General features: G+C 41.7%; 1 protein-coding gene across 2 annotated transcripts in view; it reads right to left on the bottom strand.

Moving 5' to 3' along the window:
• The window catches only part of golga7bb (golgin A7 family, member Bb), a 45,208-nt gene extending 30,016 nt beyond the window's left edge, over nt 1-15,192 (bottom strand). The window contains exon 1 of one of the 2 annotated variants that reach the window (XM_037783300.1): nt 15,050-15,192. In XM_037783300.1, the coding sequence (XP_037639228.1) occupies nt 15,050-15,097 (48 nt within the window). In that variant the 5' untranslated portion in view covers nt 15,098-15,192. The remainder of the gene's footprint in view (nt 1-15,049) is intronic. The other variant, XM_037783297.1, reaches the window with a different exon arrangement.
• Nucleotides 15,193-15,785: the final 593 nt, after the last annotated feature.

Genomic DNA, 15,785 nt, shown 5'->3' with positions numbered 1-15,785 from the left:
ACAGAAACTGAAATAAAAGAGTTCTCACTGGGTTGATGACAGTCGTAGCTTTAAAGCATTTTGTGTACATAAGGCTCCTGTCCTGGTATGGTGCTCTGAAAATATTGGCAGCACACAGCGAGACTCCAGACACAAAAGGTTGACTTGTTAAACATACAGAATTTATGAGCTTTCAGGACTTTGCACAGTAAAGCCCCGTCAGTGATACTGACAGCAACGAGTGTGAAAGCTGTTGGGTTGAGCCCCGTGATAGAGTGCTCTGTAATGTAGTGGAGTGTAATGATACCACCACCAGCAGTCGTCCTACTGAGAGAAGAAAAATGAGCCTGTCAGGGGGAAAGAAAAGAAAAAGACAGAAGAAAAAAGAAAAATCCCCCCTCAAAGTTCTGTTTGGCTATAGACGTGGTTTTCACAGCCAAGTCTCTGCACAGATTAAAATGCACTTATTCCATCAAACATCCATAGCGAAGCAGCCTGCCAGATATGTGGCTGCTGTTTGTTTACAGGGCGGAAGGATCCAGCTCTTTACGAACGAGGGCTGAGAGCGTGCAACAAGAAACACCAGGTGTACAGCTGGTAGAACAGAAGACATCTTTTATTACCGTCACGGTAATGTTCCTTTCACTAAACGAGCCTCATAATTGCACGTAATCAAGTTCCAGAGAAATAGACTAATGCATGTCTCCTACATTAAATCAGACAGCAACAACTCTCTCACTCTGACCATATGAAAATGACTGTAATCATAAATGAAAGTGAGGGTTCGGGCCGTACGCCAAGTGTGCCTTGTTGTAGCCCATAGTGCGAGCAGAATTTCAGGCTGTTGGGGAGCTTATTTCTTGCTGTGGCTGCAGTACAGAGCAGGCTGGTGGAGGCTATAATAGAAGGTAAGATGAAGCCAGCCAGCTTCCTGCCTTCAGATGGCAGAGCAGATGGCGAGAGTCCCGAGGGCCGATACGGCCTGTCACCCAACTATCAACAGCACTCACTTCCTTGTCATTTAGTGGTAGCAGGTATGATGACTTAACGTTGATTACATAGAGTGGAGGGTTTTTTCTGATTAAAAATACACACAAAAACACATATGGCAGCTGTCGGGGTCGGTTCGCTTCCCAAAGCACCAGGCATGATAATTAAATTCCGTCAGTAAATCCCTTCCACTGTTTCACTGCAATATAATTTAGCATTATAAGAAAGAGTCGCACACCTGAGATCCGAGCAGGACAGGTCAACCAGTGGGCAAAGATCAACTGTGTCCACTGCCCCCTCTAGTGGACATCCACAGTTAAAGGTAGAGTCATGAAAATGTCCAAAAGTTGGAAAAGGAGGACAAGAGGATACAATAAATGCAAGTTTATCCTATTTCCTCAGAGCAACACTAATATTTAGAGCTGTGGTTTGCGTGTTTGTTTAAACAATTGTTCAGATAAAGAGAAACTTAATCAGTGATTGAAGATCTGATACACAATATCTTTAGTTCTTTTTCCGTGCGTCAGTCTTTGGGAAATGAGCAACATGAAAAGAGCAGAACTTGAGACTAATCACGGAAAGAACAGAAGGGCTCATATTATTCTATCATTCTGGGCAAAAATGCAGGAACTTAATATATCCAACAGGATTGTTTATGTCTGCTTTTAATAAACCGCCATCTTTTGTTTCAGTGCCACAATTAATAATTTAATGATTTAATGATTTAATCAAAACATACATTTTGGACAATTAAAGGGGAACGGCAGAGCATGTGAGCCAAGGATACTGAACACCTTTGACGCATTTGTGTTATCAAAACTTCTGAAAGGAAACTGGGATGGTAGATTTGGACTTTTGTTCTGTTGTACACCTGCATGGAGAGACACTACCTACCTACCCTGAGGAAGCTCTGATTAAATCAGTCAGAAAAAGGGATGGACAACAACACAACAGATAAAGGATGCATCCTCAGTCTCTTAATTGCTTCCACGTTTGCATCTAAGTCCCTCCCACTGGGGATGAATGGAGGGATGCAAGGAAACCATGTGAGAGAGGAAATGTGTTTTTAGAGGAATTTCCTCTGACGCGTCACGTGAAGCGACGTCCGATGACAGCAGCAGCTGATCACAGCTGGATCAGCTGATCACAGCTGTCAGTCGGATTTAACAGCTGTAGAGACTTTTGATGGAGTTTGTGTCTGAACTGCACTAATACTAATAAAGTCACACAGTTATCACTGCCAGAACAGCAGTGTTTTCTCTCTGTTGACTGTTACCTGTCTAACACACACCTGCAAATGAATAACAGCTGCAGTCTGTATTTGTATAACACACAGTATGTGTTCTGTGTTCTGCTTAGAGGTACAGGAACCATTTCTACTGGCACAATGCCTTCATATTATTTATTCATCATTTGCGTCTGTATTTATTGATATTCTGATTGTGAATTCATTATTTAATAACCCAGAATATGATTATGGTGTCTTTTGAACACTGGAAATTATTTATTTTATTTGAAATGATGTAACTCATATCAAACCTGACGCTCAGGAATTATCAGCCTCACATGTGACTGAATGGAAATGACGATAAATGATGTAAAAAGTGGTTCTTGCTTCAAGATGGCAGACCAGAACGACTTCCGGTTCAAGCGAGGATCGAAAGGAGCGAGCAAATATCAAATAAGAGACTTGGGATGCATCCAAAGACTCGCCCACCTCTCATCCAAGATAACAGGGAAAAAACAAAAGTGAGAACCGAAGATGACAAGCACAATAACAGCAGCTCCCAGCAGCTTGCAGGCTTTTAAAGATGAAATAATGAAGACTAGCTGCACTTCTGAATGTCAGGCCTCATTACACTGACACACACACACACACACACACACACACACACACACACACACAAACACAAGCTTGTGAGCACAAAGGAGTGAATGCACACAGACACAATAACGCACACATGAACAGGGTTTGAATTATCACAGATACTTGGAAGCAGCCACACAGGGCAGAGCACTGCCCACTGCTTCCCAGAACTGCTGGCTACTTTATTTGAGCTCAATCAGAGGGAGCTCAAGTGTGCGAGTGTGTGAGACAGACAGAAGGACAGACGTGCATTAACGGTAATTTCAGTCATTTCTTAAAATCGTCTACAGACACAAGAATAATTTGCCAGAAAGCTTCCCCTAATCATAGGAACATCAATTCTCAGAGAGCACATGTTATGTAAAGAAACACGATAAGACCTTCAGCATGCGATGCGTTCAACCTCTCCTTCTTTCTCTCTCTGGAGGGCAATTTAGACAGATATTCTTCTTCCCTTCTTTCTCCCTCTCCCTCTCTATCTCCCCCGTCATCTTGCTGTCTTTGCCACTCTTCTGTTGCTTTGAAGTGCTTTGTGTTTCCCACAGTGAGACAGCCTTCCTGCCCTGTGCTGAGCTCTGGCCCGGGTCTGACAGGGAAGGGCCAAATGCAGACATGCTGCTAATTACACCAGTGTGTGTGTGTGTGTGTGTGTAGCTTCACATGTGCATAATCATCAATTCCCCAGCCTCTTTACGTCTAATTACACCATGTCATGTCTTCTCCTGTCACTCCCCACTCCTTGTTATTCCTGGATCATCCTAGAAATGTATTTTAACATTCTTAGTATGCCATATTCATCTCTTTTTTTTCAGGGGTGGCTCTATTATGATGATCCATAAACTTGGCCGTCCTAGTGTTCCACGGTCTACCCGCCGAGCTCCACACGGTGGCCCCAACACCAGATCACTGAATTTCTTGGCTCAGGTACCTTTAATCAAGCAGTCATTTATTTTTTAGAGCCCACCTCAGGAAATTACACCTTCTCCTGTTCTCCGACTCAAAGGAACATGAGCTCTGACTGTCCTCCAAACATCCCATCACCTCCCAACACTGATGGAGACAAACTAGGGCACAAGTCAGCCATCAGCAGAAAATCTATTTGACATTTTCAGGGGAGTAAATGAAGGGGAAGAGAGGTGAGCCCACAGTGGGAGTGAGAGGGTGAGAGTAGAAAAGGAAGGGATGAGGAGGAGACAGATTTGTGCTACAGTGTTTTGGCAGCACAGCGTCAGTACACACATGTTAGAAAAGATGGTTTGCATTTTTTTTAAGAGGAGCCGGATTATGCTTACAAACTATGGGATGCTGTTGGAGCCAACACTGCGATCATTTCATGTGGAAGCACAGACGCACACAGAGACCTTAATAAATTAGTCTGCAGAATATGAAAAGAGGTTATTGAATGTGGTTCTGTAGCTGTGCAGGCGTTCACATTCTGCCAGGACTCCACTTTAAAAGGTCTGCAGAGAAAGAAGTTGAGTTTTTATGGAGGGGAGAGAATGCTCCAGTAGTGATGATCGATCTAATCGATGAAGTTTTCCAGACAGTTGTCAAAACCAAATCGTCTTTTTTGGGGTTTGTGCAACTGCAAAACAAGAAAAAGAACCCATATTCAAATTTATTTCTGGTTTATTTCCAGGTAGAAAAGTTTTCGCTTTGATTTATTAATGGGTATATTTGGTTCTGAACATATGAAATGTTGTCAAGTAAAAGCAGGACAAAGTGGTTACTGTATATTCATAGCTCCACAGTACCATGGCTAATGTATAATATACCGCATCCAATGGAAACAATTAGCGCTATAAAAAAGCCATACATACAGCGTGACAAGCAGTCCGGTACAGGAAGGGAGGAGTCTGTTTTCTGGAAAATTATAACTGTCAAATGGCACAAAGTGTAACCAGACTGCAACAATAATCAGAACAGTGACCCAGGAAATGAACGAGGAGACAGAGACAATCACAGAAGGGTGAGGTCGGGGGATGAAGGTGAAGAGAAAGATCAAGAGAGCGCTTCGGCACCTGACAAGAGAAAAGGACGGAGAGAGTATCTGTCAGCACCCGGAGTGGACCTGAACATATGGAGGGAGGAGAACAGCTGTCTTGTGACTCAAACCTACTGTCACGAGAAGGACACTTCTCCTGTAACTAAAAAGAAAGAGAGGCTGAGAGAAAAAACCCAAAGGATACAGCGTCTAATAGCTCTTCCTTGTAGTACATGAAACTGAAACCATTCCCCATCTGGATGGATTTAGATTAATTACAGTAAGTACAGAGTTTAGCCTGCTAATCTAAAATGACACGGCACAGAGAGACACAGAGAGAGATTCTTAAACTTTTGTCTGGGAAATGCCAGCAGTGCCACAATAAAAGCTATATTGTAATTCCGTCCAAAACCAGCTTCATTTGTATGATTTTTGGCGCTTTAGAGAGTCTGTTCTACTGTAGAAGAAACCACAGCTGCTCAGGTTGTTTTCTCACCTCCCTGAGACAGGTCTGTTTACAACCAGGACTTCTGGCGCACACACATTAAATCTACACACTCTGTCTGTATGCACACACTGTGGTGACGTTCATGACTGTGGCTGCAGGGACAGATCATCACACAGTGTGGGGGTCAGGTTAAATCAACGCACACACACGGTACATGCATGCAGAAATATTTTCATGCGTGCAAAAACACAGATTTTCTTGCCAAGCTAAATTGTTTTCATTTTGTTTTAGGTGGTTATTCTTTGTGTTCCTGACTTATTCAGGTCACCCATGATGCAGATCAAAATGAGTTGGGGAGAGGAAAATGTTAGTGTGTCTGTCTGTATGAGGATCTGTGTTTGCTCACAAAAAAAAGGGGATTCCCACCCTGACAGTGGGCAGTATGAGTCACAGGACACAATATGGTATAAAGTCATTGTTACCACACAATAAAAGTAAATAAATAAAAATTTGAATGCAAATATGTTAAGAAAGTTTTGTGTGGCAATAATTTGTAAACAGACAGACCACTGATCAGCCACATGGAGGGCATCATAAAAATCAAGATCTCATAACATTTACTGAAATAAACTCTAATATGAAAGGCAGATTTTTGTATATGGTAACTGGACTGCATTTATATAATGTCTTTTTAGTCTTCCGACTACTTAAAGCGCTTTACACTACTATGTCAACATTCACCCATTCACACACACATTCATACACTGATGACAGGGTACACTGCCATACAAGGTGCCAACCTGCTCATCAGGATGCTAATGCTCATTCACCTACCGATGGCACAGCCTTCGGGAGCAATTTGAGGTTCAGTATCTTGGACACATTTCGACATGCGAACTGGAGGAGCCGGGGATCGAACCACCAATCTTCTGATTAGTGGACGACCCTTAAAGTATGTGCAGAGTAAGTTCCTGCAACAATAGCACAAACTGGACAGGAAGGCTATATAATATTTTTGGCAGAGAAAAACATTTTTCACATCCAGCAGTATCTGGAGTCGTGTTTCTGGTCACCTGACAAAGTCCAACATTCACTCTCTTTTATCTCTGTTTCGGTCTCTACCAACTGCTGAGGGAAATATCTGTCTCTTTAGCTGCTAAATGTTCCACCGTGTTCACCAGCTAGTCACTACCTGTGTCTGTCTGCTGTTTGGTGCTGAGTAGGTAATGTACAGTTTTTAGAGGTTTTTCACTGAAGACAGCTGCCTCCTGCGACCAAAAACGACACACTGAGAGCAGCGAGAGTGAACCATAACAGTAAAGTTACGGGTCGGACAGCTAAACAATGAACCTAAACTCACTATAAAGCTCCATAAGGCTGAGGGGAGCTGCAGATTCAGGTGATAATTCTCTGTAGGTTTGTCAGTATGAGCGACCCCTTTCACATTTTTTTCACATTGAGATTTCACACGTTGTTGTTATTGCCAAAATGTTAACTAAACCATCAATATTTTTATAATAATTTGACTATGGCTAAGGAAATGTTTGGTCATTGTAAAATAAGCAAAACTACGGCTGCAAAATAAACTTTATTTGTAGTTAAAATTTTCTTACAAATAACAGACATCTGCACCCACCGACATCTTTCCACAATACAATAACAGACCTGTTGCAACTGTGATTTCTTTATGTGGTGGGAAATTTCATGAAATTCTAGAGGTCCAAAACGTCAAAAAATACATTTTTAATAATGTGGGGTTTCCAAAGTCTGAGACTGTGGGCCTCCCCTCAGACAAAGCTTGGCAAAAGCTTTTGATAAGTAATGTAATATTTTCACTTCCATTCACTGAGCCTCCCCTGAAACTGTTTGGAGCCCACCTGGGGAGGCCCACCTCCCACTTTGAAAACCTCTGATATAATAAAATGTTATTTCGATGGAAATATAATAAATAACTATTTCTATTTTACTTCTCTGTTAAAACACAGTTTCCTGTTAGTGCCTATATGGCAGAAGTATAAGTATATCTATGACAGAAGTATAAGTATATCAGGGGGCCGTTGAGTGGAAAAGTTTAAGAACCCCTGATGTACTTTATTGCTTTTTCATACTCGACACAACAGCTCTTGGGCTTGTAAAATAGACCTTTCCGCGCTGCTGAACTCACCCAAAGATCATCTGAACAGGGCAATAATGTTTCGAGTTCTTCTTGTTACACATTTTTGCACCTGTGAAATTGGTTGGTTTGGTGTAGATTACATTGAATGGGACTTCAGTGAGCGGCGCAGCAGGCACTGCCCTGGAGCCAGCCCAACACATGCCTGTCTAATGGCTGTGATATGCGAGTGGGACAGAGCACGCTCTACACACTGCGCCTCATTGATGAAGACGGGAAGATTTTCCTCCGACCAGGCATGGAATAGCCAGGTGGTCTGCCCTTGACATTTTTCATCTGTGCAAATTGGTATGTGTGGGGTAAATGTGCATGAAGAGAGAGAGACACAGTGAGTAAGTGAGTAAGTGAGAAAGAGAGAGAGAGAGAGAGGAGAGAATTATGCTTTTCCTTTTCCAAAGTTTGTGTTGTCCAAAACTAGCATAGGTGTATGGTAACCACACTGGAAGAGGACAGATGAAGTGGTTTGGAACGGCGGCCTCGCTGCCAATGTGAGACTGCTGTTCTTCCATTAACACAGTACAGTAGCATGTCTGCCCACTGCATTAGTGAAAAGCACCATTGTACCTAACAATTAACTAGTTTGTTCTTACCTTCATTTATCTGGGCAGAGTTTATTCAGGACACATGGTGTTACGCAATATGTCACATTCTTTCAGTTATGCCCAGTTCACTCGTACTTCAGTCGTCTACTGCTGCTGGCCTCTTAACAGCTACAATTATGTGCTTTGCTCAAGGACAGCTAAAATATACAGTAGTTGCTATGGAAGAACATTAGTAATGGATTAATCCCAGTCTGGGTCGCCCACTGTCTAAATAATGGGCATGTTATTTTTACTATTCACACATTAGACTTCTGTAATATAAAAAAAAATGGTAACACTTTTGATAAATGTATTAACTGTGTGCAAATCATTCAGGTTCATTTAAAACATTTATAAATGGACCTAAAAAATACTGAAGACATACAGTATGGCTTTATAATCACAAGTATATTATAGTGTGAGTGGGCTGTGTATTGGCAAGAATCTGGCAATAAGATATGTATCATGATACAAGGGTTACGATTCTATATATTTCCATATATTGTAATACTGTAAGCAAGGTAATATTGCGATTTTTTTAATCTAATTTTAAGAAAACTGTCATAGTATAAAGAACGCACCACCATATGTATAAAGTCTGAGTTTTTTTAAATCTTTTTTTACTGTTTTAATGCAATCAGGACAGTGAGATCTGCATTTACATTTATCACAGTCCCAGTAACATCAACATCATAACACTACTTTGTGAGGGCACATATCTTTGCAAATTAAATATAGTAATGACTGAGTTAATCTTTGCAAATAAACTATTAATTAAAGATCGATAGCGCTTTTAAGAATCGATACAGTATCTCAAAACACAATATCGCGATATTCACTATTTTCGATATTTTCGATATTTTCCTACACCCCTAGATGAAACATCCCTGAGTTGAAAGCAGCAGTGGGTTGAAATGGAGCAAATGTGATTAAAAAAAATATATTTTTATCAAACAGTCACTATATCCAGACAGTAGTGCATGAGACAGATAATCTGAAAAAAATCATGTTCCTCTGTGTCCTCTGGTGCTCCTAATGGCATCTGCAAGATTTCACAGACGGAAAACAACCAATCAGAGCCCAGCTGGAGCCTCAGAGCCGTCAATGGGCAGCTGTCAATCACTCAAATGATCAAACTAGGCAGGCTATTTCTCACCTCTCACCACTACAAGATGTTTCTGAGTACATTTGAGGCAAGAAACAGGCATTACAGTAACAGCATATGGATTCATATTTGATCAGCGCTGCCTAGTTTGACCGTTTGATCAGAGCTCTCTCTGAAATGACCTGTGATTGGTCAAAGTCTCCCGTCATGGACTAGATTTTTTAAAGCCTGAAAACAGAGCCATGAGGAGGTGCAGAAGTCTAGTTATCTCTCAGAACATTTGAATTACAATATGCTGAAAGGTTATTATGGAATGCTTGCCCAATGATGCCAAAAACATTGTGCCTCCTGCAGCTTTAACTGTTTATACACCACTTATAAATGCTTTATATTTGGAGTTATAGTTGTTGTCTTATCATGTTACGCTGCTTTGGACAAAAGCATCTGCCAAATGAATGTAAAGTATTATATACATGGTTTATATGCTGCTTATAAATGCTAAATAAAAGGGGGTTATTAATTAGTTTATATTTTACATCTACGGTAATTGAGCTTCATTTCATTGACATTTTGACCTAGCATAACCCAGAGTGCTGTCACTGTGTTAATAAAATTGATTACTAGAGAACGTCTGAATTTTTATCGCGATGGCAACATATAAAGGGCCTTCATGCTCTTGTTTTTCACTTTGTGTCAGAATTGTTCACATCGATAAATGTGGAAGGTTTGTGAAAATAACCTCATTAGGGCTGCTCTGCAGATGACAATTGAAACAACAAACTACTCATAAAACAGTGCAGGAGGAACACAATGTCACTGCTCTGGACAATGCATCAGACAAGACGGTGTTGTCAAAGGAAACCATTACAATTCATACTCGGTTAAGTAAGTGATGCTACAGTTTGAGCCAAGTTTGTTAAACCACATGAAACTCATTTCAACCACCAGCTTTGTAACACCAGACGCATTTAGAAGGTGTCTCTCAATAGTTGCAGCTCATTCAGGAAAGAGACCATTACTATGGGTGCACAGACGAGACTATAAACCTCATCTATCATACAAAAGAATTCAAACTGTGATGTGTGTTTGGCTTTCAGTAGGCCAGACATTTCTAAATAATTTAAAATAATGACTGCTGACATTAATGCCAAGAGCTTTTTTTCCCGTCAGCCAAATATGTTATCATGTGATCTTTCACTGAGATATGGGAAAATCCTTCCTTGTTTGTTGAAACTGCTATCTCTCTATTTCTCAACAGAGGTGAGGTCTGATCCTTAACTGATGACCCCGGCCATTACAGAGGGGTGAGCGGATAGGGCATGTGGACACACACTCAGAAAAAGATGAAGAGATAGTGTGAAGAGGAAAATGGGTTCCCACTGTCCTCGCTGACATATTTGGGATTATATGTTGAAAGACGAGCAGATGGATCGATAAACACACGCACGTACACACAAACAGCAAACAGATCGAGTGACGGGAAAGTGTTTAACAATGAAGTCCACGGCTCATAAATCACAGCAGCGGTCTAAACACACACAACTTACTCACACTTGGGTTCACGTTACGGACAGTAACACTTGGAACGGCACCAAAGACTAAGAGCTGTGCTAAAATACTCCACTATTACAGTAGCTCGCATGCAGGTTGTGAGTGAAACGGAGGGGGTCAAAGAGGAACCTGGAGAGCTTCAAAATACTCCACATCCTTTATTTAAATAAATTATCGTTTCAAAAAGCCCCTCATTTATTTATTCTGCATATTCAATTATGTGAATGTAGCTGGAAATGCCGGGGCTCAGCCTGACCTGTGGTCGCTTTGAGCATTTAGGTTAATTCCCCTCCCAAATAAAACCCTCTATTACAGCACAGTGAGGTTTCACTGAGGCTGTGTTCAATCTTCAAAACTAAATCAAATCTCTACTTTAAACTGATCCTTTCCCATTTTCTTAAAAATACGCAGATCAAATAGTAAAAACGTCACGGAGGAAAGGTTGCTATCAACTTTGTCCAGCTTGTAATGAAGTTAGTGTAATCAGTCAAAAAGAGTTTCCGGTTCTTGACAAGTAAAGTGGACTAAATTGTCAAGAGATCTGTGAAAAATAATTTTCTTCAGGGGATGTACTTTCGCCGTTATTGTTCTTTTAACCTCTTTCACCTTCTCTCCTGTTCTCCTCTCCCATCTCATTTCCTGTCACACTAGCTGACTACGCACTTAAGTACGTGCATCCGTCCCTGCTTGAAATGAGCCGACTGACGAGACCGAAGCTGACGCTTACATACCCCCGGTTGGAGGAAACACATTTTTTCCCCATGTAGAGATATTGAACTGGATATGCAAGCGTGCTCAGTTTACACACATCTACCAATTGTGTGAATTCTAGCACTGTGGTGTAGCAAGTTTGACTCAAAATGCTGACGAGAGCCATCATCTCTGGCTCCGTTACAATAACAGTCTGTTGGAGGTACAGTATGCTGCTGCTTATAAATGCATGTACATGTGTGTCACGAGATTCAGAGAGGGTCTCCCATCACTCAGAGGCTTTTACTGGAAGCTGACTGGCCACACACACATACACACACACTGAAAAAGAAGCCCTCGGCCCCAGTTTGGGTATCCCTTTCTCTTCTCTGTCTCATTACATTGGGTTCCATGACGGTGATCTGGTCAAAGCGTCTTTACAAAGACTGCGATTGGGGGAAGCTAAGTGAGGGTTTAAGTTGACAGTGAAGGGAGGTGTGAGTGAGTGTGTGTTTCTGTGCCTGAGTGTGTGTGGCGGGCAGGCAGAGGGAGGAGAAGTTGTCACATTGTCTGATTGTGTGACCGAATGTACCTTCTGACCCCGTGTGTTAGCCCCTGACGTCTAAAGGACAAGCATCCAACGCTGGAACAAGAACAGAAGAGAGAGTGAAGATGGAGACAGACAGAGAAAAAGAGCAAAGTATCAAACCAAAAAAAAAAACCTTGAGGTGATGGTGAAGACAAGAGAGGAGAGAGCAAACACTTGTCAGCATATCTCTTCACCACTGCCCGCTGTGACAGGCATCTACGGGTTTACGACTATGTGACTGTGTGGTGGTATTTCAGCAACTACGTGCAACAGTCGCCACTGACGAAGTCATTCCTGGCCTAAAGCTAAGTGAACAAGCTGAACTGAGGCAGAAATCAGTCACACCATATAAACCTGATATTTCCTGGTGGCACACAAGCTGCCAGCTTTTGTGCAAGTCTGTGACATTTTTGGAGAACTAAAGCTGGCTGATTCATTTTATTTTGCAGTCTGTGGACTGACTGACCCTTCTAACACTGTTTTCAAAACAAGCAGGATAAGGGCGCAGATTACCCAACAAGCCTTAATCGCTCATGGATTGCGTACTAGATTTCAGATCACAGATTTTGCAGATAATACAGCTCATTTTGAGAACTAGAACTATTAATGAAACCAAACTGTTTTGACCGTAAGGTTTCCGTTTCTTTGCCATGCACAGTTTGAGGCGTCAAAGCAAGTTTAATAATAAAGCAAGGCTGTGTGTCTGTCTGACCCTCCCTCTGTGTGTTATTTGCATATCTCGAGAACCGCTCCTCTGATCTACTTTACACTTGGCGGGTGTATTGCTCAGGACCCAATGGAGTGCAGTGTCAAGTGTGGTGCAATTTGGGTACATGGCGCTCTAACAATTAACTTTACATTTTGCCTGTAACTTTTGAACTGTAAGTCTCAAGTATATATATTTTTTCCTGGATTTTGTGGGTCCAGACAAATCTGTCCATATAAGCCACGCCCATTTGCATCTAGACTGATTTTCCGCCATTTCGATTTTTGTCCACATCTGACGTTTTGCCGCTCCTCCTGCAAATTTTGAGCAATCGTCACCAAATTTGGTACAGAACATCTCTGGACCAAGCCGGAAAAGGTTATTTTTTGGATTGTTGATGTTGCATACACTTTTGCAATAGCTTATATTACAAAAAATGTCATCTCTCCTGAACGCTTTGTGCTATTGTGACCACATTTGGTGGACCTCTGTAGATGTGATGTTTGAGTGACCATGGCAAATGTGGTGCCATTTGACCAATAGGTGGCGCTGTAGCAGCATCATCTAACTATAAAAGAAGTATTCTCTGTGTGTATGTATGTATGACTGCCCTTATATCTCAAGAACCATTCATCCAATCAACTTCACACTTGGTGGGTACAAGCAGCCTTAGTGGTTCTCGACAACGCTGCAAGCAGAACTTCTGGGGGCCAAGCAATCGGCTCGTTCCAGACGGTCATGCGCTACGAACAGGCATTGCACTAGATGCTTAAAAGTAGAAGGGAAGAATAAAACAGTGGAAGTTACTTTTAGGTGTTTCTCACCTTGTATTCATCCTGAATTAATGATCCTCTAATAGGGCTCCATGAGAGATAAAAACCGAGTCTTACTTACTGCACTTCACAGACTATAAAACTGTTACTTTTGCAGCTTGAAAAACGATCAGACTAATTAAAATTTCCAAATAAATCCTCTTGTGGCATATTGAAGTGTCTTCTTCAGTGGTTCTGCCTGTGTGTGTGTGTGTGTGTGTGTGTGTGTGTGTGTGTGAGAGAGACAGAGAGAGAGAGAGAGAGAGAGAGAGAGAGAGAGAGAGAGAGAGAGAGAAAGAGGAAAAGAAAGAAAAAGTATTTGTGGGAGATACTGGTCTGTGTGTTTCACACATGTTTTGACAGTTCTGCCAGCTAATCCCTATTGTTGCTTTGCGAGGCTGGGAGGTGTGTGTGAGTGTGTGTGAGTGTGTGTGGTGAGGAGGAGGTGGGGGTTTACTCTTGGGGAGCAGGAAACCTGTTACTGGCATGGATAAAGTCTCTTCCACAACTCCTTCATTTTCTTGTTGTACACTTTAGTTACATAACTTTGCATAGATATGTCTACTATGTATTTTAAATCTCAATCCATTCTATATTCTGCTCATTGCAATTAGTTTCTTTTAAAAGCATCGGCACTATACTGCATCTAATAAACATTTCACTTAAGTTTATATTTTCTCTGACTTGAGTAAAATAGAAGTAATAGATTACTGAGAATACACAGTAGGTCATACGGTATGTATATACTGTATTTTCTGTACTTGCTGCAGTTTGACTACTACTACGAGTCCAGTCAGAGAAAGACGTGCAACATGTGGATGTGTCTGTTGTCGTTCACATCATCCCCTCCATCTTCTTGTGTGGTTTGGAATTCAAACTCAGCTTGGAGGGCATATCTGGGCGTCTGGCCACCTCACCCACACCCTCCAGCCTTTCCTCTTTACAATCTCCCTGACACACACACAACCGCTCGTACCCACCACCACCACCACCATCTCCAAACACACACTCACTCATACAATTGCTGAGACACTCTTTTCAAACCATGCTAAACCTTTAGGCCCAACAATACAGGCTGGACCTAATCTTATAGCCCTCGTCCAATCAGAGGGCTGGAAACTGAAGAGAGGAATTGATTGGCCGGTGGCCACAGGGGCCAGTTAGGGGAAGGAGAACAAGAGGAGACAACCATTGTTGATTGATTACCATGAAAGACACTTTTGTTACCGACTTGAAGGCAGTACACTGTGCCTGTATCAAGAGGAAACGCTATAGCAGTCTTAAAATAGGTCACCACTGAACTAACGTGTATACAGAGCACGTCACAGAGATAGTGAGGTGTGCACAAGACAATCTCAACACCCATTCAGGAAAGAGTAAGGTCCACAGATTATTAGCTGTGAGTTATATTGATTAGCTGTGGTGCAAAGGTTAGCGGAGTAGTTTCTATCCATGAATAACAAAACAGATTGAAAGCAAAAGCTGAGCGATGGAAGAGAGGAGGTGAGGAAATGTAGTCAATTAGCTTTGGCTACGAACGTATCAAACCAAAACAGCTCTTTATATCCACTCACCGATGATGACGGCATTTTAGGGACAACTTCAGCTCTCCGCCATCTCATCTTTCCACATTGCAGGTTATGAAAACTGCTCCAAGAGGAGATTGAGCTTGTTTGTTCTGCCGGCAGCTTTTCAATTCCCAGAAAAATCACTCGGCAGCATCTGCAACACACCAATAAGTCAACAGGGATTTAAACTGTAGCTGGGGAAGATAAGGTTGAACCACGTTCAACTCCATTCTCAAGTTAAAAAAATGATTAGATGCAGTAATCTTATTCACAATCCCCTGCCTTTGGAAATAAATGTGGTCAGGATACTGTAAAACTATATGGATAATGTGGAGGGTTCTATTGATGTGCCTGGTCTCTTGATATTGATCTTTATCTATTTGATTTCATCTTATTGAATTAGATTTTATAGACTGACTGCTGTTTCTGGAATTTGCTCTTCTACGCTGCAGGCAAAGAACAATACTGTCTCTCATTCTCATCCAAGTACACCTCCGACTGTTTTTCCAAGTCTCCTTGTTTGTTCTGCCGCATACAGATAATAATAATAATCCAAAATCTCGTGTCTTTTTACTTCATCTCAGTGTCAGCGGTATCCAGCCGCAGTATTGTGTCCTGACAATCCTTCTATATCATGATAAAAACACGCCAGCAAACAAACTTTTTACTATCATTTGTATGAACCTGCATTCGCAGCCCATTCACATGAGTGAACGCATTAATGCGTGACGCAGATCAAATG

This window comes from Sebastes umbrosus, chromosome 10, assembly GCF_015220745.1.
Source record: "Sebastes umbrosus isolate fSebUmb1 chromosome 10, fSebUmb1.pri, whole genome shotgun sequence".
NCBI lineage: Eukaryota > Metazoa > Chordata > Actinopteri > Perciformes > Sebastidae > Sebastes > Sebastes umbrosus.
Note: the sequence above shows the minus strand (reverse complement) of the source record. Positions and strands in the feature narration are given on the sequence as shown.